At 39.6% G+C, this 22,980-nt stretch overlaps 1 protein-coding gene across 4 annotated transcripts in view; it reads left to right on the top strand.

The window, feature by feature from the left end:
- The first annotated feature begins 808 nt into the window (after nucleotides 1-808).
- LOC119658301 (two pore potassium channel protein sup-9) overlaps nucleotides 809-22,980 on the top strand; it is a 65,131-nt gene continuing 42,959 nt past the window's right edge. For 3 of the 4 annotated variants that reach the window (XM_038065603.1, XM_038065604.1, XM_038065602.1), the window contains exon 1: nucleotides 2,974-3,100. In XM_038065603.1, coding sequence (XP_037921531.1) covers nucleotides 2,974-3,100 — 127 coding nt within the window. Of the gene's footprint in view, nucleotides 3,101-22,980 lie in introns of all 4 variants that reach the window. The other variant, XM_038065601.1, reaches the window with a different exon arrangement.

Genomic DNA, 22,980 nt, shown 5'->3' on the forward strand with positions numbered 1-22,980 from the left:
GAATCATTATCCGGAGTCCTCATCTACCATATATAAGGTACTGATTCCCGATTCCCGGTTACTCGTTATGTTATAATATTTGAATAACTTCAATTCTGCTGAGATTTACTAATCCTCTACTCCAAAGTGCTAGTCCATTTATCTCAAGGACACCAAATGTTCATTTATGATATTTACTCGTAGATACTTTTTCCTAAGTGAACTACGAATTCGCACCCTTCCCGACGCATCATTTCCAAGCATCAGATATCCATCTTAACTCCTTTTGCATTCCGAACTGGTAACACGTATTGGTTGGAAATTCTTCTGTTGTTGTCCTATTGTTGCTTTCATTCCTCCTCAATACACCAGCATTACTAAATATTGTGTTGCGTTATGTTGTCCCTAGGACTGTGCGTTTCGTTTTCACTCGGCCCGACGTCCAACCACTGCTTACTACAAATGCTGCTGATGCTGGTCCTGATGGCGATGCTGACTCCAATGCCGATGCTCCTGCCACTGCTGCTGATGCTACCACATTGCTCCTGCTTGGAGAGAAGCTCTGCTGACATATAATACCTTAAAATATTGAGGTTATGACGTCACAGCGCATCGCGTCGGTCCAATCGATCCAGATTCCGAACACAATACCTCTATGACTACGAGACTGAGAGAGCTTGTGACTGCCGTCGAAGGACTAAAAATCCTCCGAGGAGACTTTTAGAACAGCAGATACAGACGACTACGAAAGCTATTTCATCGTGGACCATACAAGGAACAACGGTACGGATACGGGCACGCGTGCATTTTATATATGTATATACAAAAGTATATCTGCTCTTAAAAAATTATATCCTTTTTTCCTCGTAAAGTTGCTGCTCTCTCTGACTTATACGATATTATATATCTAGTCCTTGTAAAAGTTTGTAATATTATATTTTAAGTGAAAAGAATCGCATCGCATCCGCGTATAGTTTTTACACGATTTCCCGAAAATTAAACGGGAGGAAATATTTTCGTAGATTTTAACGTAGTGATTGCTTTCGTGAGCAAATTCCGGAGAAAATTACTGAAATTATATAAGTACGTGAGTGTCGAGCGGTTTATCAGCCAGTTCGTGCACGAGCTGAAGGAGAATTCAGATAAGGAACTGGAAGAGCCACGATGGAAGTTTCATCCGAATCGGATTGTAAAAATGTTGAAAATTTCGATTAATTACTATCGAAGCTCGTATTCTACTAGTACGGGTATAAGTGTTGTGTCCCAGTCTTAGGAGATCTAATTGTCCATGGAATATGTGCTCCGACATTTCCTCAGTATATTAATTGCAAGTGCCGCTCAGCTCCAATGAGTCTTGGCGAAAAAATGATAAACCACTTGAACGAATAGATAATGGGTCTCGAGGCAATCGAGGCAAATCGCTCAGTAACTGGGAAAAATTAGTGAGTGTGGACGTGCAGTGAAAGACAGAGAAAGCACATAAATCTCTAATATGGGATGAAAATCTAATAAAATGTCTTCTCCCTAGACGTCTAATTTAAAACCCAATTAAACCACGAAATTGTGTTCTAAAAATAGGCGAAGTAATAAATTAAATATGGCAAAATTCATGAAAGCAGTGGCATCTTCGGTGGCAGTGGAAGCAGTAGCAACAACAACAACGTCAGCAGCAACCAAGTATCCTACAGACCGAAATAAAAGATGAAGGACGAAAAGGAGACAAATAGTGTTGATACTTGGATCAAGCCAAAAAGTTTATATTTCACGTCATTTCTAATGTATCTTCACCTTGGTTCTATCTAATCCGCTGCCTAGTGCCTACATTCGCTGTAGACACCTGTCCCTATCTGTACTTAACCAATTTTGAACTGTTTATTGCGTTAATTACTAAACGATTTTCCACTACTACATCGTCCACCTAAACGGGTACGCATTCTCTTCCCACACTCATTTTCACTTACCCAACTGACCACTCAACCGAATTAATATAAAAAACCATACGCTTAAGGAAGCCAGTCACAGAAGCTATTTTTAAATTTTCAATATTTTTTCCTATTAAAAGTCTACGGAAAGTTCATGTATCTCGTGGAAACTTCGCAGAAGCAGGACTCTGGGCGATTAAGCGAATCCAACGACACTGCAAGGATAATGGACAACTCAGAAAATAAAGTCTCAGACTCGCTCGTACTCGCGGAACTAGATCAATAATAAATAATTCTCAAATAATATGTATATTGTGATATTTTTCTAAATACCACTGTCACTGTGTGCGGAAGCCAGAAATGCATAATTAAGGTTAATGTGAATAAGACAATTTCCAATTGAAGCCAGAGTACGAGGTATCATTTGGAAACAAAGTGAATCTGCCACTGTAATCTAATGTGTTAGATAAGGACTCGGTGCCCTGCTCAACAAGTAGTGAAGAATAAAGTTTCCTGTAAATAACGTTCCCCATCCTTGGAATACGCTCCGATGTAGATATTAATAAATGATACTTGAATATTTTCGATAACTTAGCTTAGAGGATATAATAAATTTATTAGAAACCAAGAAAATCCTTTGAAATTGCATAAAAGGAAAAATCAGTGTATCACACGTGCCCAGTTGGTGAATCCATTGCTGCTACTATTACATAACATACTCTAACTCAGTGTGTATACACCATATCCTTGCGTGTATATGTAATGTTGTGCTTATAATCTAGGAAGTCTAGTTATCTAATCTTTAAAAAGAAAAGCAACCCCCTCCCAAAGGATCACTCACTTCAAATCTGAATTCGTGATAAAGCCAAGGTCTTCGAAAAACGCCGATATTATGATAGAGCTGCAACAAAGGATATCTTCTTCTATATCAGAATGTCTGACGAGAGTGAAACGTAGCAAGAGCTAGCGGAACGAGAGCAAACTACTAGATTAAGTGAACGGAAGTGGAAGAGACGGCGCGTGGCAGCAGCTATCTGGCTGCCAAGCCTCGGTTTTGTTTCACCAATGAAGAATGAAGAAACAAAATGTACGCACGATCTCCTTAATCGTGTGCACATTTACATATTTACTAGTTGGTGCGGCCGTTTTTGATGCTCTCGAATCTGAAACCGAGAAGAAACGCTGGGAAGCACTTCAAGGTGAGTATTAATATTGAAGGTAGCCGCATTCATATGAATTCATAGCCCGAAAGCATGTCCTTTTTATAGTAATGATTTACAAAGTATCTATTGAGCTACGTTAGTGTAAAACTTGGGTGTCCCTGCGGCTACATCTTTGGTTTACATCTCCATTTCTTCTGACCTTGACGAAATTTCATTAGTGGTTATTAAGTATGCAATGATATCTTCTTTAAACTAATATTTCCAAGCAATAATAACGGTCAATAAAACTTACTAATAGAAAATATCTTCAAGTTTATTAATGCTATAGGCTTCCTTGTTAATCGTTTTTGGCTCTACTCTGAATGCTCAAATTCCAAAGTCTTTCCAACAGCTACGCAAAGTCTTATCCTTGATTTGTTTGAAATGCAGATTTTAAGAGATATTTTCTGACCATCGAATTTGAATGACGTAAACAGGTAGAAGAATAGGTCAGGCGTAAAGCGCAAACTCATGAATTTCAAATTTCAAATACAATTTCGCGTAAGTTACAGATAATAATTGTTGTATCTGCATGCGCAGTAACTATGGCATTAAGTTGTCAATGCTGAAAATCATGGTTCAAATCTCATTGGTGGCAGAGGGATTTGTATCGTGACTGGATGTCTGATATCAGTCGACTCAGCTGTGAATGAGTAACTGAGTTAAATCAGGGTAATCATTACGGGTGAGCATAATGCTGACCGCATTGCATCCTACAGGGTACCTACCGCAGCACCGTCGCAGTCTTGAATGCAATGCTTTAACGCGCTTCACGCTACTATTGTTATTGAATACATCAGAGATTAGGGAGAACGTCCTGAAGTTAATTGTTGTGAGCACATTCATCATCATTAACGGTGTAACAACCGGTGGCTAGTTGGCCAACGTTCACCAATTCGATATACCTAATTACTGTGCAAGCCATCGCTCCATCTCCCGCAGGTTCTGCCACATCTTGTCTTCCTACAATAGATATTGCCTTATAATTTTTTATTTTTCGGATTGGATCTTCATCGGCCTTAAGGCTTTTGTGACCCGCCTACAGCAGCCTATTTAGACGGATTCAAGAAGGCTAAACACGGGAGATTCAACTCCCATCGCATTGTTCGAAGTGGTATGGTGAGGACAAATCAATGCGTATGTTCGACCGTCTACGGTAAATGCGCAAGGAAAAAAATCCGCGCATTAGGTCTGATGTTAGAGCCATGTATGTGATGCAGTGCACTGGTGTGCGGCCACGTGGTTGCGAGCACATGGCTGCGAACATGTGGCACGGTACAGTTCCTTATGGCTTTCTACATGAGATTAGGAAGCACACAGAAGAAAACCATCTAGCTGAATTCAGTCTTCTTGGTCGGAATTTATCAATAACCAAACGATTGTAATATCATAATCATAATTTTGTTCGTTATTTAGGCTACCGAATTGTCGATCGTTTTGGTCTCCTGGGTCAACAATTTTTCAAATGGTTTTTCTCTCGAAATCGGCTTAGAGTTTGCAATTTTTGATTTTCTTCTCTCTATTTTTTCTATTTTTCTTTAGCCCTTGTCCCGTTAGTAAACGATCGTTGTGATCGACTGCGCCATTTTATTCAATCAAATTTCTGATCTGGATGCTTTCGCGAGGTTTTCAAATCCCCAGTGATTCCAGTGTTGTTTCAGCCGGCTTCTTGGCCATTTACCATCGATTTCGATGTTCATACGAATCTAAGCAAATAAATTTTTAGTAGCGTGAATTGCGTGACCATACCATTGAAGATGACTCTCTCGCAATTTTTCCACGATCGGTGCAACGCCATATCGATCGCGGATATAGTCCAATGCAACATTTTCGCCTTCATTACGACAAGACGCCCCTCGTTTTCTTTTATAGGCGGTCAACACTCAGAACCATACAAAGCGATAGAACGGACGACATTGCGGTATATTTTATATTTGAGACGTTCATTGATTGTTCATCCAGGTTGCGCTAATGCGTGAAGCAATTTCATAGTAAAGTTCTCCGTTGGTTGGTAGCATTCACCTGAGATATTTAAATCGCTCAGTTCTGGACAGGTCACTGCCACGGACAGTGATATTGCCTGTTTCCTCTGGAAAAGACGCTAGGAAAACATAATCTGCATAAAACATTGTATAGGGCACTGCATGTTGGATGTCTCATGTGATAGTGTCCATAAAAACAACAAAGAGGAATGGTGAGAAGACACTTCCTTGTTGAGCACCGACAGAGACATCAAGCGGTTTCAATATACCCGCCAGATTTCGAACTGTACTTTTCGGATCGTGGTAAAGCAATTGAACACAGCGCACGAGCTCTTCTGGAACTAAGTGTTATCGTAGAGTAGACCAGATGAGTTCGTGTGGCACACAGTCAAACGTTTTCTCTAGATCCAGAAATGCAATGTAAAGAGAGCGATGCTTATCACGGTGTTTCTTCATAAGTAACCGCGCAGTGTATATTGCGTTAGTAGTTCTGCAGTTTTTGACAAATCCGACTTGATTCACGGTTATTTCAACGATTTCGCGAATACGGTTGTCAAGCATACGTTCAGTCTTCATGGAGAGCAACCGTCTATCTATCCGTCGTGGTTCGTCAGTCGGTAAGCAAAGTACCGTTCTTCTCATTGCCGCAACAGAAGTGCTCGATATCCTGTATGCGTTGGTGTCGGCTTTTGACAAGTCAATACAGATCTCTTTCGCCATCCCGAGTGTCCAGTCTATCGTAAAGATCTTTGTAATGGACTACTCGGGTAACACCGATCGCGTTCTTTGGTTCCCGGTTGGCTTTCTTGTAAATTTGCCGAACGTTTTGTCGTCGAAAGACTTATGGTAGAGGCGTTTCTTCTTTCATTTTATTAATTCATTCATTTCAAATCGTCATTCCAAACCCAAGTACCTCGGTTGATGAACCACTTGCCAGGTTTGGTGATCTCGAGGGTTGCATAGGTTGCTTTGTGAATCGTGTATTTAACTTGGTTCCACCATTCTTCTACATACGTAATAATTGGTAATTGCGTGAGTGAGATACTTTCTTCCTGTTTTCACGAAATTGCTACCATTTAATACGCGGCGCGCCAGTGGGTTCCTCATGATGTTCTATCGGTGCTTGATTCACAAGACAGCAATCAAAGGTCGATATTGAGGTGCGCTAGTCTCATAAAGAACGGCATTCAGTCAGTGATGGTGGTAAAAGTCGGCGCCTTATGAGAATATAGTCGATTTGCTTTTTACTGTTCCCGCTATAAAATGTAGGAAGATGAGTCAATCGCTTAATTAACCACGTAATCACCAATACAATGTCATACGCTCGCCACCTTCATTGCGCGCTCCAAACCCCTCTCCTCCATGGCACCTGTTGCCGCCTGTCTTTTCACCCACATGACCGGGTGCCTGTAATGACAATATAATCATCAACAGGCATGTTACGCGTCTCGGCATAAGGTCGACCTGTCTGTGATGCGTATGCGGTGAAGAAGTGAATAGTACGAGCAGCTGATATAATAGTGAGCATCATTAGCCGGTCATCAAGTCGTTCGACTTCTTTAAAGTAATACCAACACTGGACTACCAAAATAGACAAGTTTATAGTCATTTCTACCGCATTTGCATTTTATATCGGAGCTTTTGGCTTTTGGCTTCTTGTAGAGCGCGGATATCCATGCGCCTTTTCTGAAGGGCTCTTGCAAGTTCCTCGGTCTTTCCAGTTAGGGTATGAATATTTATCTTGCAGGCACGTATTTGTTTTGCTCAAACTAATTTAATTACGTCCTGACGTCACCCACGTGTTAAGAACCCTTGCCCTTTTCTCGACAGGACCGGAGCCCGTTCAGCCACGTTGACTGAGGTGCCTGAGTGGACTGAATGCCTTAGCATTTCTCCGAGGCTTAGGATCTCTCAACACGATTATTTTTTTTAATAATATTGATTGCAATTTCTTGGTCAACCTGTTGCAGGACCTGTCACCAAAAGAGATCAGATAGGACTTAGAATAGTAAAATAACTCCAACTATACTTTATTTATCTCTTTTCTCGTTACCTCACACCCTCCTTTCGCCCTCCTTTACCTGTGGTTGAGACCAGCATGCTATATATATAACATTGCGGAGTTAGTAGAAATCACTTGTTGCAAACACAAATTGATCTACTGAACCATTTATCATGCTGCTCTCATGGTCGCCTACAATTTTATTCTGGCTATGTTGTCAGTCGATGAAAAGATGGTGCAACTGATGACCATATTAGAACAGTTTTACCATCAATTAGATCTGGTGCTTCGACGTCGCTGGTATGTGGCAATGAAATTTCAGACGTTTTGTGGGCATGGGGCCTGCCCCCTACGGAGCCCAGCTCCGCTAGATCTTTATGGCATTTTCCCCCTAATGAGGGAATAAACGCAAAAACAACTTTTTGAAATTTCAAGGCAATATTGTCTATTTTCTTGAATTTTCAAATTTTTGTATATATTTGGATCTTTAGCGCTGCTAGGGTTTATCATTTTTCGACGTTGTGTTGACGCAAGTACGATTTATGTAAAAAAATAGATATATCATTGTAAACCAAGTCTAAAGTTTTAGGAGAGGGATCTCCATTCCACACTCATTATTTTATATTAATGTCTTGTCCTGCCAAGAGGAGATAAGAGATTCAATTCAAGGACGTTCACAATATGCCTGTAAAGACATTTTTTGATCAATCGCAATTAGTGCTTTTGATCATTGTCCTGTTGAAATATCCAAATAAGTGACATATTATCCTTGGCATAAGGTAGCATTATCGTCTCCAACAAATCCTTCTACACAAATCTATCCATTACGCTATCAATTCGATGTATTGGACGTACAGCTTGCTACGAAAAACAGCCCCATAGCATTATATAATATAATACTAATACCTCTGTGCTTTAATGATTTTTGTGAACCTCCTATGAAACTCTTTGCTTCCGGTCGATGAACATTTCTTGCTGCATTGTTACCAAACAAATTTATTTTTGTTTAGTGGCTCCAAAGGATATTACGCCATTTTTTTACACCCGCTGATCCGCACCAGGTTTTACGATTCAGTACAAAGTTTTTGCTCATCTTCAAATTTCCAGTTTTAAGCAAAGTAACTTTGCAGGCACTCCTACCCGGCAGCTTCGCGCTAACTAATCGTGGCCGAATAGTTCATAACATTCAGTAACATTGCCAATTTTGCTTACATTCCTCCTGGATGATGTGAACGGGTCGCGTTTTGCCAATGTAGCAATTTGATTGTTGGTAGCAGGTGAAGATTTTCTGGGTGCCCCTGGCCTTTCAATGAATTTTTGCGGTTTCAGAGCATTTGTAAAGAAATTCTAACATCTCATTAATCTGGCAATAAATTTGTGCGCATTCCTTCATCCTTGAGCTGATGAGCAAGTCATCTCTCCTCTACCCTACAGCGAAGTCCACGACCCATATAATATTATGACAAAATTATAATTATATCTATCTTTAGTTAAATTCTGTCATAATCTTATCTTCCGCAACTAAATAATTATTTAAATAAAATCATTTCAAATTTTTTTCAACACACACCTATTTTACTATCCACTCCTTTTCGAAACTGAACGGATAAACAAGTCACAACATTAACCAAGAAGTAGTACTCGCCCCTTTCATTTGAAAAGAGTTTTACGCACTATCGACCCGGTTTTGTTTTGCAGAACATACATATATAGTTTTCTACACATTTTTCAAAATTTGAGGTTCACACCTATTATTTTGTCCAGATGTAAAGATGTAAAGATGAAACGAACTCTCACAGCTTATGGGCTATGTAAGCAGATCTTTGCCTCGACATGGGGACTTAGGCCTCAGGTAGTAATTTGGATATATGTTGCTATCATTAGGCCGATATTCGCTTATGCATCCGTAGTGTGCTGGGTTAAGGCAAAACAAAAGAGTTTTCGCTGTAAACTAGCCACACTGCAAAGAACCCACGCCATGAGCACCACATCCGGCGCAGCTCTAAATGCATTACTCAATTTGCAGTCCTTGGATTTGTTCATTCAGAGCACTGCAATGAGAGCAGCTCATAGACTAATTCGATTAGATCTATGGGAAAACAATGGACGTGGGGGGCACAGAGCATTGGAAGAGTCATTGGGAGATCTGAATCTAGTTTTCGCAATGCCTTCCGATTCTCTGATTCCCATGTTTGGTAGAAGATACGATGTTATCTTGAAACGGAGAAAACTGGGACGAACCAGAACGTCTTCTACAGGATGGCGCAAAAACAGAAAATGTTTCTGTAGCCGGAGTCTACCTCTCGAATAAAAACGAGAAGTGGGCTTTTCCTTTGGGACAATACACAACGGTCTTTCAGTCTGAAGTGTATGCGATCCTAAGGGCTGCAACCTGGATGATTGACGAGCGATTGAAGGGCAGGCGCATCGCAATCTGTAGCGGTAGTCAAACTGCATTGAGGGCGTTGAGTAGTACTTTGATCACTTCAAAAATCGTTCAGGAATGTAGAAACCGATTGAATTCTGTTTCTAGATTCAATACGGTGGGTTTACTATGGGCACCTGGTCATTACGGTGTGTAGGGAAATGAAATCTCGGATGCCTTAGCAAAAGAGGCTTCAACTTTCCCCATGCCCGGACAGGAACCAGCAATTGGGGTGTCGGTAGCATTGGCTTATGCTGCTATCAAAAACTGGGAAAAAGCTTCCCATAATGACAGGTGGCGGAGCCTTAATGTTGTTAGACAGACCAAAGTTTTCCTGTCAGAACCAAACAAACATACTCCAAAGTTTATCCTGTCGAAAAGCAGGAAGGTTTGCAGAGGTATCGTAGGCATTCTGACTGGGCATATGTTCAGAATAGGAATTATTCAAGATGATACGTGTCCATCCTGTAATGAGGAAGCGGAATCCACGGAATATTTTCTATGTGAGTGCCCCGCCTACGGACACATCAGACATCAGATTTTTGGTGCTGATGTGCTACAACTGCAGCGGATAGCATCACATCCAATAACCGAAATCCTGTGATATATAAACGAGTCCGGGATATTCCGTTAGACGGGGGAATCGAGGACAATGGACCACTAAGGTCTGAGTGCTCAGAGGCTTTGCCTCTTCCCCACCTCAAACACACCCATACACAAACATTCAAATTTTTATTTACTTGTAACGACCGGAACTTATTCCGATATTGTTCTGTTTTATTTCATTGTTGATAAAAATATGCTTCAGTGTCACAATCTTGACAATCGATACTATGCCTTCTGTTCAAAGTCGAGGAGTTGGTATTAAATCACTTTAGCTATTGTTGCCGGCTCAGGCTTCTTTTCAGTGAGAAATAAATATTTCGCATAGCATGTTAACTTTTTTTCAAAGTATATCGATACCACTCGAGCTTGAGAGGTACTTCGTGATGAACTTTGGGGTTTTCAATGATTTATTATTTATTATATATATATGTATATGGAACCTGTTCACTTCTTCCAGTCTCTTCTTTCATTTTTATTTTCAAAGAGACTGTTGAGAATGAGAATTTTGTGGAAGAAATCAACCTCCATCACTAGAACAAGCACAAAACGGAGCATAAGTATCTGTGATACAACTGAAGTCCAAACCTGGGGTACAAAATCGAGATACTGGCACTCACGCAGTTGGTCCATCTAATGAGCCCAGATATGAACTTGTCTTCCTCCAATTTGTCTAGTGGTAAAATGTCATTGCTCCAGAAGGTAGAGGAGTTAGTCTGAATCCTTTAGTGAGGTATTTTCTGTAAAGTGCAATAAATTCGTTCAACAAGCCAGAATGCTTTAAGACGTTATTATAACTAAAAGGAGTTAAATATTAGAATTTTTCAGAAGGATATTGCTTATAGAACGAGGCTTATGAGAGAGGATTGCAATGTGTTCTTCATATACATATGTATTAATGAAAAAAGCTGCAAAAAGACACATGGTACGCCAAACATGGTGTGTACTTAATTATGGAAAATTTACGAATATTGCGCATCGTGTGTAAGAGAACGTGTTCTTGATGTAAAGCAAATTGACTTAGATTTGGTAGTTCTAGTTATTATGGTAGTTCTAATCAATAAAAAGTGGCGATTCATTTGCTTAATACCCGTAAATTTTCTATAATTAAGCCAGCCAACATAATGGAGTAACTTTTGTCGACTTTGCAGGCTTGTAGATTTAAGGTACCGTTACAATATTCATCATCAACTGCGCAACAACCGGTATCCGGTCTAGGCCTACTTTAATAAGGAACTCCAGACATCCCGGTTTTGCGCCGAAGCTGCGCCGTTACAATATTATATTTTAAAATTAAGATGAAAAATAAATTTTGAAATTTTGAAGTTTGAACATACTTATATTACTATTATTTATTTGAACAAAATTTTATATAATCTTTGAAAATGGTATTAAATTTGGGATGAAATGATTAGGATACTGAAAAATTATGATAATATTGGGCAGATTAAGCTGTTTGGCACTACTTATGAAAAACGCTATAGCTCTGTAAAGGTGAAAGGTAGATTTCATGTAACAACTTTCCTCAAACGAATGGTTCTATTCACCATTAAAATTTCTGCAATCGTAAACGGGACACCCTGTATAGTGAGCCAAGTTACTTTGTTTAAAAAGTTATTATACAAAATTTAAAAATGAAAATGTATTCAACTTATCCAGGGTGCATAATAATTCAGTCTTCAAGGTTTTGTCTATACAAAACCTTAAAATCGGTTCAATGTTTGTTTGCCTGTCTGTCCACATGCATTCTTATCCACCATTTCCTGATAACCAGCAGTATTAATTTAAGTAACATCGAATTTCAAACACCAAACACCGCTAGCATCGGAATTCATGGTGCCATCAATTCCCTCACGAAGCGATTCGCGATTCATAAAACAATCCCTCAAAGCCATATTGTTTCAGCTCTGACAATTGACGGATCGTCCTAACACTCTCTCTATCTATTTTCCCAACTTCTCTTCCGGATGATATTCTACGAGGCATCCGCTACTAGCAAGCCCTATGACGGTGACTACTTAGAAATAAACATTCTTTGCAGAACTGTTCTCTAATACATGAAAGGGCATTGATCTTATATACTAACCACCTTCATAACCGCTTTAACATCTCCCCACAAAAAAATTTTCTACTTGAAACAGCAAGCGTCCTAGCTAACCATTTCATGAAATCCCACAACTAAACTATCCACATGCTTGATCAAAGCTTTGAAGTTGAAGTCAGTGCATCAATTAACTCCCTTCGATCTTCACTATCTCACCCTCAAACAACTAGCTAAACTGGACTATTTCAGTAACCTTTCCCAAACAGGCTCATTGGTTCAATCACACAAATCTTTTGTTTCCAGAATTTTCGGTTGGGTAGTTTCTGAGAATGGTTTTGTTAAAGAAATCATCATTTTCGACCACCTGCACTTTTCGCCTTTTCAACAAATGTCAAAAGTACTAATTGAAACCTTTCATTTGATACCTGACAAGACTGCATTCGGTGAAAAAGAATTTACAACCCCCTTTTGCATACATGAGGACCCTCCACCTCTCCTTAAGGGGATCATCCCGTGTGAAGGCCGTTTTTTTTGCCTTTTTTTGAAAAATTATTTTGAAGGACTGGATAAAGATAGAAACGTGATTTTTTCACGATCTGTTTATTGATATCTCTAGTATATGTGATAAATTTTTCAGCTTGATATCGTAGCTAATTTTCGGAATACGTGTTAACTTATGCACCCATCTCCAAAAAAAGGTGTTTTTCTGCTGCCACGCTGGAGGGCGCTGTGTTCATCTGAGGAAAAAAAAACTAAACGCATTTTAATGTGGACAATATTCCACGGTCCGCAAACTAGGATAATTAGAAAATATTAAAAGGTAAATTTTTGGAGGGCTTTTAAACTCAATTTTTTGGATTTTGGTGTTTTTTTACGGTTTTTTTATGAATAAAAAAAAGCGACCCGTCCGATTGCAATTATCTTAGTTTGCGGACCGTAGAAATGTGTACTAAAGAAGCCGTGAAAATTTCAAAGAATTTGGTTGGATAGATTTTGAGCTATGGTGGCAGCCGATTTTCAAGATGCAGTTTCGAGAAAAACGCATTTGAAAATTTAAATGTGATTATCAACAGTAAAATTTTAGCTCACCATTAATCTGCTATACCTGGTCCATGGAGAGCACCCTCCGTTTCTTCAAAAAAGTCTTGTAAGGCCGATTGTTGCTCTCTGGTTTCAATTTTGGCTCTTTTAGCGAGGTCAGTCGAACGTCGTTCGGACGGCCAAATTCGCGCTTCATTACGGTGGTCGGCATAAACCTGACATATGTGACCAACTTGACATCCCATTGTCACTAAGATTTTGAGAATGCCACTGAATCCTTCATTGAAAATAATTACAGCCAGAAAAGTGGCTATTTCTACGACCTTGGCCCCAGAATGAAGGTGTTTAGGAGTGAAAGTTCAGATTAATGCATTTAACGACTCATTGTTATTCTGGGTCTCTGCTCCTAAACATCTGTTCAAGAGATCATCTCGTGCAAATCTTCGTAGATTGGTTTGATGACTGTTTGAACTTCTTCAGTCAAAGGTGCCTTCTCGCGGTGAAAACTATCCAGTTCTCCTTTAGCTTCCGCTTTGCGCCATTTGCACCAACTGTCCTCGCCTGTTGGACAATTTTGATGCTGAGGATTTTCGTCTGTAGAATATTTATGGAAGAAAGTTTCCCAAATTTCTTGCTTCATTCCTTCTATCGAATTTGCGTGTCGACGAATAGCCAGCCCAAAAAATGTAGTGAGCTCCTTATCAGTAAGTTTTCCAGCCCCTTTTCCACCAATGCCTTTGTGATTCTTCTTTGCATTTCTAAGCCGGTTCCCATTCTTTTCTCGACATGTCCTACGCATTCCTTTTTTACTACTACGTATATTTTATTATTTGCAGAAATTTTTAGAAATAACGGAGAAAACTCCAGCAAAATCCAATATACAATATACAAAACTAGTCACAATTGGAACATTCCATGTTCATGCTTGCTAAAAGTTTCTTTGCTGATGTTGATGCGAAGTCCTTTTTCTTCTCTGATAACTATCGATTCCCATGGAATACTCGTTTTTTAGTGCGAGCATGACGTTGAACGTTAAAGCGATCACCCTTCGTACGATCCATTTAAAAAAATCACTGAACACACAAACAGCACAATACTTACAACAATAATAACTGAGTATAGCTTGAAAGCCTTTCAGTGCTCACTCTAGACTGGATTATCCTTTTTATTCCAAACAGCAAATAAGTTTAGACAATGGATTGGTTTTTCATCTTTTTATATTTATACCTGTGTTCAAATTTATAAGGCTTAGGTAAGAAACTAACAGGTAAAAAAAGATTCGATGCTCTTTCTCATCGAGTACTCTAGCCGCAGCTGCAAATTCCTTACTTGTTTAACCCTGTAATTTCTGAAGGACTCGGAATATCGGAAAATCCCTTTGTCCACACATTCTCCACTATATATAGATGCAATTCATGCAAAAAAAAAATCGATTTCTCCAACCCGACATACGGGATGACCCCCTTAAACTCAACGTAGAAAGTTGTAATTCACTGTCGTTTACAGTTCCCCTACATAACCATATTCTGTAAAAAAAAACCCCAATGCAAGGCAAATATTGTCAGAAAGCTAGGCGGAAGATAAAGGGCCGCCAGAAGGCAAAAGCACATAAAATTTTCATATTAAAAAGTACTTTGACAACTCGCTTTTATATCCTTCACACATACAGGGTGTTTCAAAATTACCATACAAATTGTATTAATTATTTATAAAATAATGAAAATAGGGTTAAACAACATTTTGAGGGAGAAAAACGCAAAAACGCATTTGGAAAGCTAACATTTCTACACAGCCTACTCTACCTTCACAAACAAACTTTTATATGCTAGAGTAATTAACTAACGAATTGCGATTCGACGTTTATTCCAATACCCAAGCTATCGTGGGTCTTTTATTATTACTATTTTAGTAGTGTAAAGGAAGTGATTTTTTTTTTTTGAAATTAAAATGCCCGTCTTAACCATTTAAAGGTTAAGAAATCGGAAAAAATGTACTTCATTTTTTTGCTAAGGATTGCATGAGGATTTACCCTGGCATAAAGTTTGTCCGTTAATTTTGATGCACACTGTATACATGAAAGATAAAAATGCGAATTATCAAAGTGCTTTTTAATATGCAAATGTTATGTGTTGCTCCACCGACAACGAACCAACCATTTCCAAGCAACATTTTTTCATGTTGCGAGTCATGTCAATTTTCATGTAGTCAGCTCTCCGTTTATATGATGGCTTTAATCTTTAGTCTTCGTTCGCAATACAACTCGTTTATAAGCTAAACCACTTCTTTCACTTCCAATCTATGCAAGCTAATCCTTAGCTTTCAATGAGGACGGCAAACCCAAGCAAAAGTTCAGCAATAACTGTCTTCTCCTTATTGTAATCCAATAGGAACCCCACAAGGCCTCTCACAACCTCTCACTTTTTACGATGGCGGCCTAGGTGGATCTTCACCAACATCTTACAAGTTTTTCACGATCGGTGAAATTTCATACCGATTGTGATGTTACCATCGCCGCTAGCAGTTCGAACCATAGAGGGTGACATTTTGGATTTGAAACGTTCGCTGGTGCGTCAATTAGACGATAGTATCTGTTTCATTGGGCTGGACCGTCAAAAGCTTTGTTTTAATCAAAATCTATCAGAGATCGTGTTGCACAAGACGATCATTCCTCATTTGGATAAGTCGCTCGACATCAGCGTTGGTGTGGTGCGTTGTAGAGCATTAAACGTGGGATGTTCCAGGAAGTATAATAGTGTCCTTGACAGGAATAAATAGGAGTGACCAGAAAGCGCTTCCTTCTGAACATCAACAGAGCTAGAAAGTGGTTTAAAAATATCTACTATGGTTCGAACTTTACTCGTCGGATCACCGTAGAGCAACATAACCCAGCACAAGAGTTCTACTGACACTGATTATGTGGCATACTCTAAACCCAGAAATACGATGTTAACAGGTTGATGAGTTTTCATGCGTCAACAGTTCCGCAGCCAAACAAAGTCCAGTTTGGTTCAAAGCGATTTGAAAAATGCCGCGAATGTGTTCAAAAACAGGCATGCGAGCATTTACCTGTCAAAATGAAATTTTGAGGAGGTAATTATTTAGGAAATACTTTATTTAATTGTATGTATTGTATGCAATGTGATTTAATGGAATATTCTGTTTGTTCCTCAGCTGATTTGACATTTCGCCGTAATGGTTTTAAGTCACAATGCGAAGGCCATCAAAAACTGACATAACGCTCGCGGCTGGACGCTAACCACAAAAGGTATGCCTTGCGTGCTCACCGCGAGGCTCGCGAGTGATATCGGAACGCCCCTATGGTGCGGAATAACTGCTGAATTGGACAGTAATTTAGGCAATCTGCAGGACTCCCCCCTATCGGAATGGCCGTGGTTTTTCCAATTCCAAAACTCACTAAGTACTTGCGGAAGTGCTAGAGAAGCACGTTTACAGTACTCCACCCATCTCTCCATCACAATTCGTCAATTGGGAAGCCGTTTTTGTCGTTAACACAATAGAAGTCTTCAATAGCCTATGGGCGTTTCCGTCTCATAGGGAATGGCTTTCCTACCGGCGACAGTGCTGCGTTTTATGAAAGTATAGTTGATATGCATCTTACCATTCCAATTATACACAGTTTGCTTAATAAGTTCCGGAACAAAAATCTCGGATTTTTCAATCAAATAATTTATTTATGTTAGCCTTCAATATAATCCCATTCTCGAGCTAAACAGCCAGTAGACGTATTGATTGGATGCATCGATAGGAATCGCTTTGCGATTTTTTGTCATCATCGTCTGGATTGCGTTCACATCTTCTACTGGTGCCAAATTCAGCGAATAGGGTGGATGATTCATCATCATCACTGAGCGGTATGAGTCCGCGAATTATCGTGCAACAAAGGCCAACTCCCGGGTTCGTGGTACTCGGCCTCTCGCGACGGATATGGGCAAAAACCCTTGTTAATACACTCAGATAAAACAAAGCATTGACTGTTTGACCATACGGAACGTATTCATAGTGTACGAGTCCTTTAGAATCGAAAAAAGGAATAGGCAGTGTCTTTACGCGCAACTTTTACTCTTCACTTTTTCGGTCATGAGGGTTGGAAACCGAACTACGCAGTTGACTGAAGTTTCTTTTCTGGATCATAAAGGAAACATCAGCTTCGCCAGTAACAGTAGGGTTTAAAAAATCAGGGTTATTTTCACAGTTTTACTCAAATCACGACTGCAATCCACGCGATAATGCTTCTGTTTCGCTGGGGAATAGGGGTGCAAACCAGACACAAATTTTTCTGCGTCCCAAATCCTAATAAACAATGGTAGTTACGGGGTCTCTCGACATGTTTAATTCGTCCGTGATTGTTCAGAGTGTTAAACGGGACTCAGCGATGAAGCAGGCGCACACCGCAGAGACGTTTTCTTCCATGCGTTGTGTTGATGGTCGACTACTCCTTACATCGTCTTCTGTCAATCCGCACCATCCCTACCATGTGAATACTATTGTATCAGACAGAGCATCTTTTCCATATGCCTTTTGAATCATTTTGAATATTTCTGTGAAGGATTTTTGCAACTTGACAGACAATTTAATCGTGTTTCTTTGTTCCCTTGTTCGTAATTTAAATACACACATAAAACATGCAACAGACGAAAAGCCCGTTCTTGGTTGTTAGGCAACTTACACTGCTGAAACTTTGTCCACTCTTTCGCTAGGTTTCCAACTTTATGCTTGGTGCATTTTCATACAGATTGCGTTTCTTGTACTTATGTATAAGATTTTTGTTTGGAAACTTATTAGCCATACTGTGTATGCAAAATATGGGAAGGTGACACCAGGTCATGAGTGTCGATATAATTGGCATTACGCTCGCGAACCTCATTGCATGTTCCAAACCTTTTACTCCCATTCCTTTCGATGCCGTCTGGCTTTTTGCTATGATCATTAAATTCACCCGTAATGACGAATAGTCAACGGCAGGCCCCCTTAGAGATACCGGCGCCATATTTAGTTCGTAGGCTACGTCACGTGCTCGCAGTTTTTCCATCATTATCCAGTTTCTCGCAGAGCCCAGATATCAATGCACCGAGTTGCTCTTGCAAGCTTCTTCGTCTTATCTGTGCAGGTACCAACATTTAGCGTGCAGAAAAAGGATTTATATGTCTCGGAATACTTTGCTTACGTCCTGCCATCCATGCGTCAAAAACAAACTTGTGTCGACAAGACCGGGATTCGTCTTGTTGCGTCGACTGAGGTAGATACCCTAGACTTTTTCCGAGGTTTGTTAAATGGCATGATCACTTTTGGAAACGACAGCTAATCAGTTGTTTTGGTCTTTATGTCGCGGGATTTGTCACCAAGAGGAATCAGGTAGGATTTGCCATGGTGGAGTAGCTTCAAGTATACTTTATCTATTTCTTCCCTTGATCTCAGCATTTTATTTTTATTTTACTGAAGATAGAACTAAATATTTTGCCTTATGTAATATCCATACGCGAAGAAGTTCTTTAAAAGGTGCCTGCCCTACCCTAACTCCTTAGTTATAATAATGTAATGATAATAATTTTTTCGAAAGAAAATAATCCCCTATAGAAGTTTCTATTTCCACACCAACCGGGCAAAAAGGTTCACATCGTTCATAACCTGCCTTCCTTCTCCTAATCCGTCCTTGCCTTACCCTCCTCTTTTCTTCCATAGCAACAAGCGTTGAAACATAGTGCTACCCCATTTGAAAAGACTTATAAGCACAGTGGTTTTCATGTAAATAGTATTAGTTAGTTAAGTATTAAATAGTTAAATTACGAAAAAACATACTAAAGATTCCAGATTTATTCATAAATCGGATAATTACTTGGCATTTGTACGTGGAGCCACTATCATCCTCTTATTAGAAGCAATCGTTGTAATAATCCTGCAGTTGACCATTGTTTCAATGTAACAATCTGTAACAATGAAAGCCCAATTACTATGGAAAATACAGTTTTGCTCAGTTAAGTTCGCTAATTTCCCTAATGGCCAGAATTGCTTCGTTATAATAATTTCCTATACAGTGTTTCCTCTAGGTTAACAAAAAAGCCAACATTTTAAACTGGATTACTTTAGTACTTTCGTGAACTTTCATTTGACTGCAATTTTTAGGTTTTCCGCGTATGCTTTAGAGAAGGCAGAAGGTGTGCGGAAAATGTTCTCTAGGGACCCAGTTTTTCTAGATTAAAAGGAGACCAACCAAAGTATAATGGATGACGTACAAAATGTAGTGATACGGTTAGTAGCTGATATTGAAGCGAGCCTGAGCATCATAAGTACATAGCGTAATACTGACGTACGAAATTCGCAGCCACCCGAGCAGTTTACAAACACGAAAGGCTCAAAGGAATTACCTCCTACCACTTTCATCTGATGTCCTACTAGACGATATTTGTTGAAAGTCATATTTCATTCCCCTTTTCTACAGGAAGGAAGAACTCCTGAGATAATTTCATGAGGAAAGAATCCCGTGAACTTTTTGAAATATATTTTGCCCTTCTACTGAGAAATCATGCGGGTAGATGGTTACACTAAAAAGAGTGCGCTGAGAATAGTGTTTGAAGTCTAAAGACATTCTTTAACGCACTAAACGGTGTCTTTTCCAGGACAAAAGTATTCACTAAGATATGGTTGCATTATTGGTAAACTTCGCTCCGGAATTTCAAATATGAGGAAATTTCCTAATTTAATATCTCTGGAGGTGGTTCTCGTTTCAGAAACTCATCTAAAATTGTTGGTAAGAGTGTCTCTAACTAGCAGAACTTTGGAATTTTCCCCTTAATTGGAAATTCAAAATATTGCAAGAAACTGATATAAAACATTTCATTAATGCAGTAAATTGGGAGTGGCTCAAGAGTTTTTTGAGAGCTTAAACATACAAAAAGCATGAACTTGCTTAGTACGATTAATTCCGCCATTATTGGGTAGGTAACGATTATTTCCTATGCCCTTCACTACCGTCACGAAAACCTTTTGATTTTTATGCAGCGTCCAATTGCAATCACAGTCCTTCAATGCTTCGACTTTTTATAATCACCTTTGCTTAGAATTATCAGCAAGGATTGAATTCCTTCTGAAGGACATTGTGACATTATAACTTGACTGTTTTGCAGATCCTCTTTGCAAATTTTAGAATTTTTATTGTTTTGGGTGAAATGAAATGGTTATTAAACAAAACCTTTTTTTTGTGAGTTTCGGCAGTAAAAAGGAGAAAAATGAAATCGTCCGTTTGATAATGTATACAGTCAAATATTTTATTTGAGGATGTTGTCATCCTAATCCACTTAAGGGTGAACTGCACCAGTTAGCCATACAGTCGGCTGAAATATTTATTTTATTTAGTTTCTTGGGGGCACTTTTCACATTCAAAGCCCAATTAGTAGCGTGTTTCTAAGATTGTGTTATCCCTGAAATGAAATAACATATGGATTTGTGGTGCTTTTTATTTTGAAGGTAAAGGATAAAATTAAAATAAAAAATGTATTCCGTTGTTGTTCTTGTTGTTATACAAGGGTTGTATTTGATGTTGAAATTACCCTTTTTATGAGACTTGATGTAACTTCCCCTGTGTTTTTGATCAAAGCGCGAAACCGTGAAGAAAGTGCGGTTTTGCTTAGAACGTTTGAAACTATGACCCGAAACAGAACCTACGGAATCGATTGAAAAATAAAATTTCAATGAATCTCGGAAATCCTAGTTCTGGCCATAATAACGGGTATTGTGACCATTATCATAAAAAAAATATTAAAATCGATTTGATAGCTCTTGAGAAAAATTTGAAAAACATGTTTTCAGGACAAAAGTGTTCAAAGTTTGAGATGATGGTTGCGACTATCCGGAATATAAAATCTTTATCATCAACAGCGGTGCAACAACCTGTATCCGGTCTAAGCCTGTCTTAATAAGGAACTCGAGACATCCCGATTTTGCGCCGAGCCCAAGTCAAGAATACATAAGGACTGGCAAGATCATAGTCCTGTACAATAAGAGCTTTGACCATATGGTGAGACGTATCGAAAGAAACAATTTTCGTAAGCTGAAATAGGCTCTGTTAGCAGCCAACAACCGCGTGAATTTCATCGTCGTAGCTGCTTCGACCGTAGATAGGAGAAATTATCAACGGTCTCGGAGTTGTAGTCTCCTATCTTTATTCTTCCAGTTTGACCAGTGCGGCTTGATGTTATTAGTTGGTTGGTTTTTGGTGCTGACGTTGCCACTATATATTTTGTCTTGCCTTCATTGTTCTGCAGCCCGAAATCTCGCGTCGACTGCTCGATCTGTATGAAGGCAGTTTGTGTGCCTCGTATCGTTCTTCCCATGATGTCAATATCGTCAGCATAGGCCAGTAGTTGGCTGGACTTAAAGAGGATCGTACTCCTCGCATTTACCTCAGCATTACGGATCGCAGTTTCCAGGATCAGATTAAAGAGGACGCATGATGGGGCATCCCGCTGTCTTAGACCGTTGTTGATGTCGAATGGTCTTGAGAGTGATCTTGCTGCTTTTATCTGGCCTCGCACATTGGTCAGGATCAACCTAGTCAGTCTTATCAATTTCGTCCTGACTATGCCATTATAGTCGGCCTTAAAGTCGATGAAAACCAACCTTTTTTCCATCGCTTGCCATAGAGAGAAAATCTGATCTGTTGCTGATTTGTCTGGAGTGAAGCCTCCTTGGTATGGACCAAAGATGGTCTGGGCATATGGGGCTATCTGACTTCGTAAGATCACGGAGAATATCTTATAGATAGTACTCAGCAACGTGATACCTATATAATTACTGCCCTGTGTGGATATCTCACCTTTTTATAATATATTATATATATATATAATTTGATGAACCGTTCCGTGTGATATTAACCATATTTAACCAATTCGGCTGTGATTCCATCAGCTTCTGGAGACTTATGATTTTTAAGCCGATGAATTGTACGGATAAAACTGTCAGGCGATGACGGCTTTACTGTTTCTTACCAGAGCAGAGGCAAATCGTCAGACGCTGCCTCACCTCTGCCCTGGGAGCAGCGTGAACGAAGCGGCTCGCAGATGTTGAGTGCCCTAAACGAAGGGTCCGTGGACCAAAAAGAGAGGGAGCAAATGGCTCCCCATTTGGTCCGGCCCAGCATTAATTTGATGTGAACTTAGGACCCCACAATTCTCAAAAAAAAAATCTTTACAGCTCTGGCCAAGCTCTGGTAAAAAAAGCGGATTTGCGTTCAATGTAATTCGTAGTCATGTTGTGTTCTACGAATTATATAAAGAAGCACTCACACACGTAAAGTCGCTCCTCCGCTCGACGGAGTTCGTGATAGGTGTTCGCGCGTGCCTGCGTCCTTTGAAAATGCAACATAACTCGGTATGCAGCATTCTTCCGTTCCGTAGCTAGCATACATTCATAGTCAAACCAGCCGTTCTAACTCTTTTTGGAAAGGCCCACGTTTGTTTGTGGATCGCTTTCCGCGCATACCAGGTACTTCCAACAACCATTTCGTGTGACCCTGCTAATTGAATAATCCGCAGTCCGTTATCATTGATATCCCTATGTAAGATATCGTATCGCGTGAATGTGCTCTCCGTTCCTACTTGGCTATTAAAATTTCTAAGTTCTAAGCGCAGAGTGCATAGCGGTTCGTTTATATTTTAAAAGCCGATAACAGCAGATTTCATTTTTTCGCTGACTAAGAAACCTACTCCGAGCACATGGTTCACTGGATGGCCACTATAATATATGGTGTAGTGGCTCTTCTCCAGG

The sequence above is a fragment of the Hermetia illucens genome, chromosome 5 (assembly GCF_905115235.1).
Source record: "Hermetia illucens chromosome 5, iHerIll2.2.curated.20191125, whole genome shotgun sequence".
NCBI classification, from domain to species: Eukaryota; Metazoa; Arthropoda; class Insecta; order Diptera; family Stratiomyidae; genus Hermetia; species Hermetia illucens.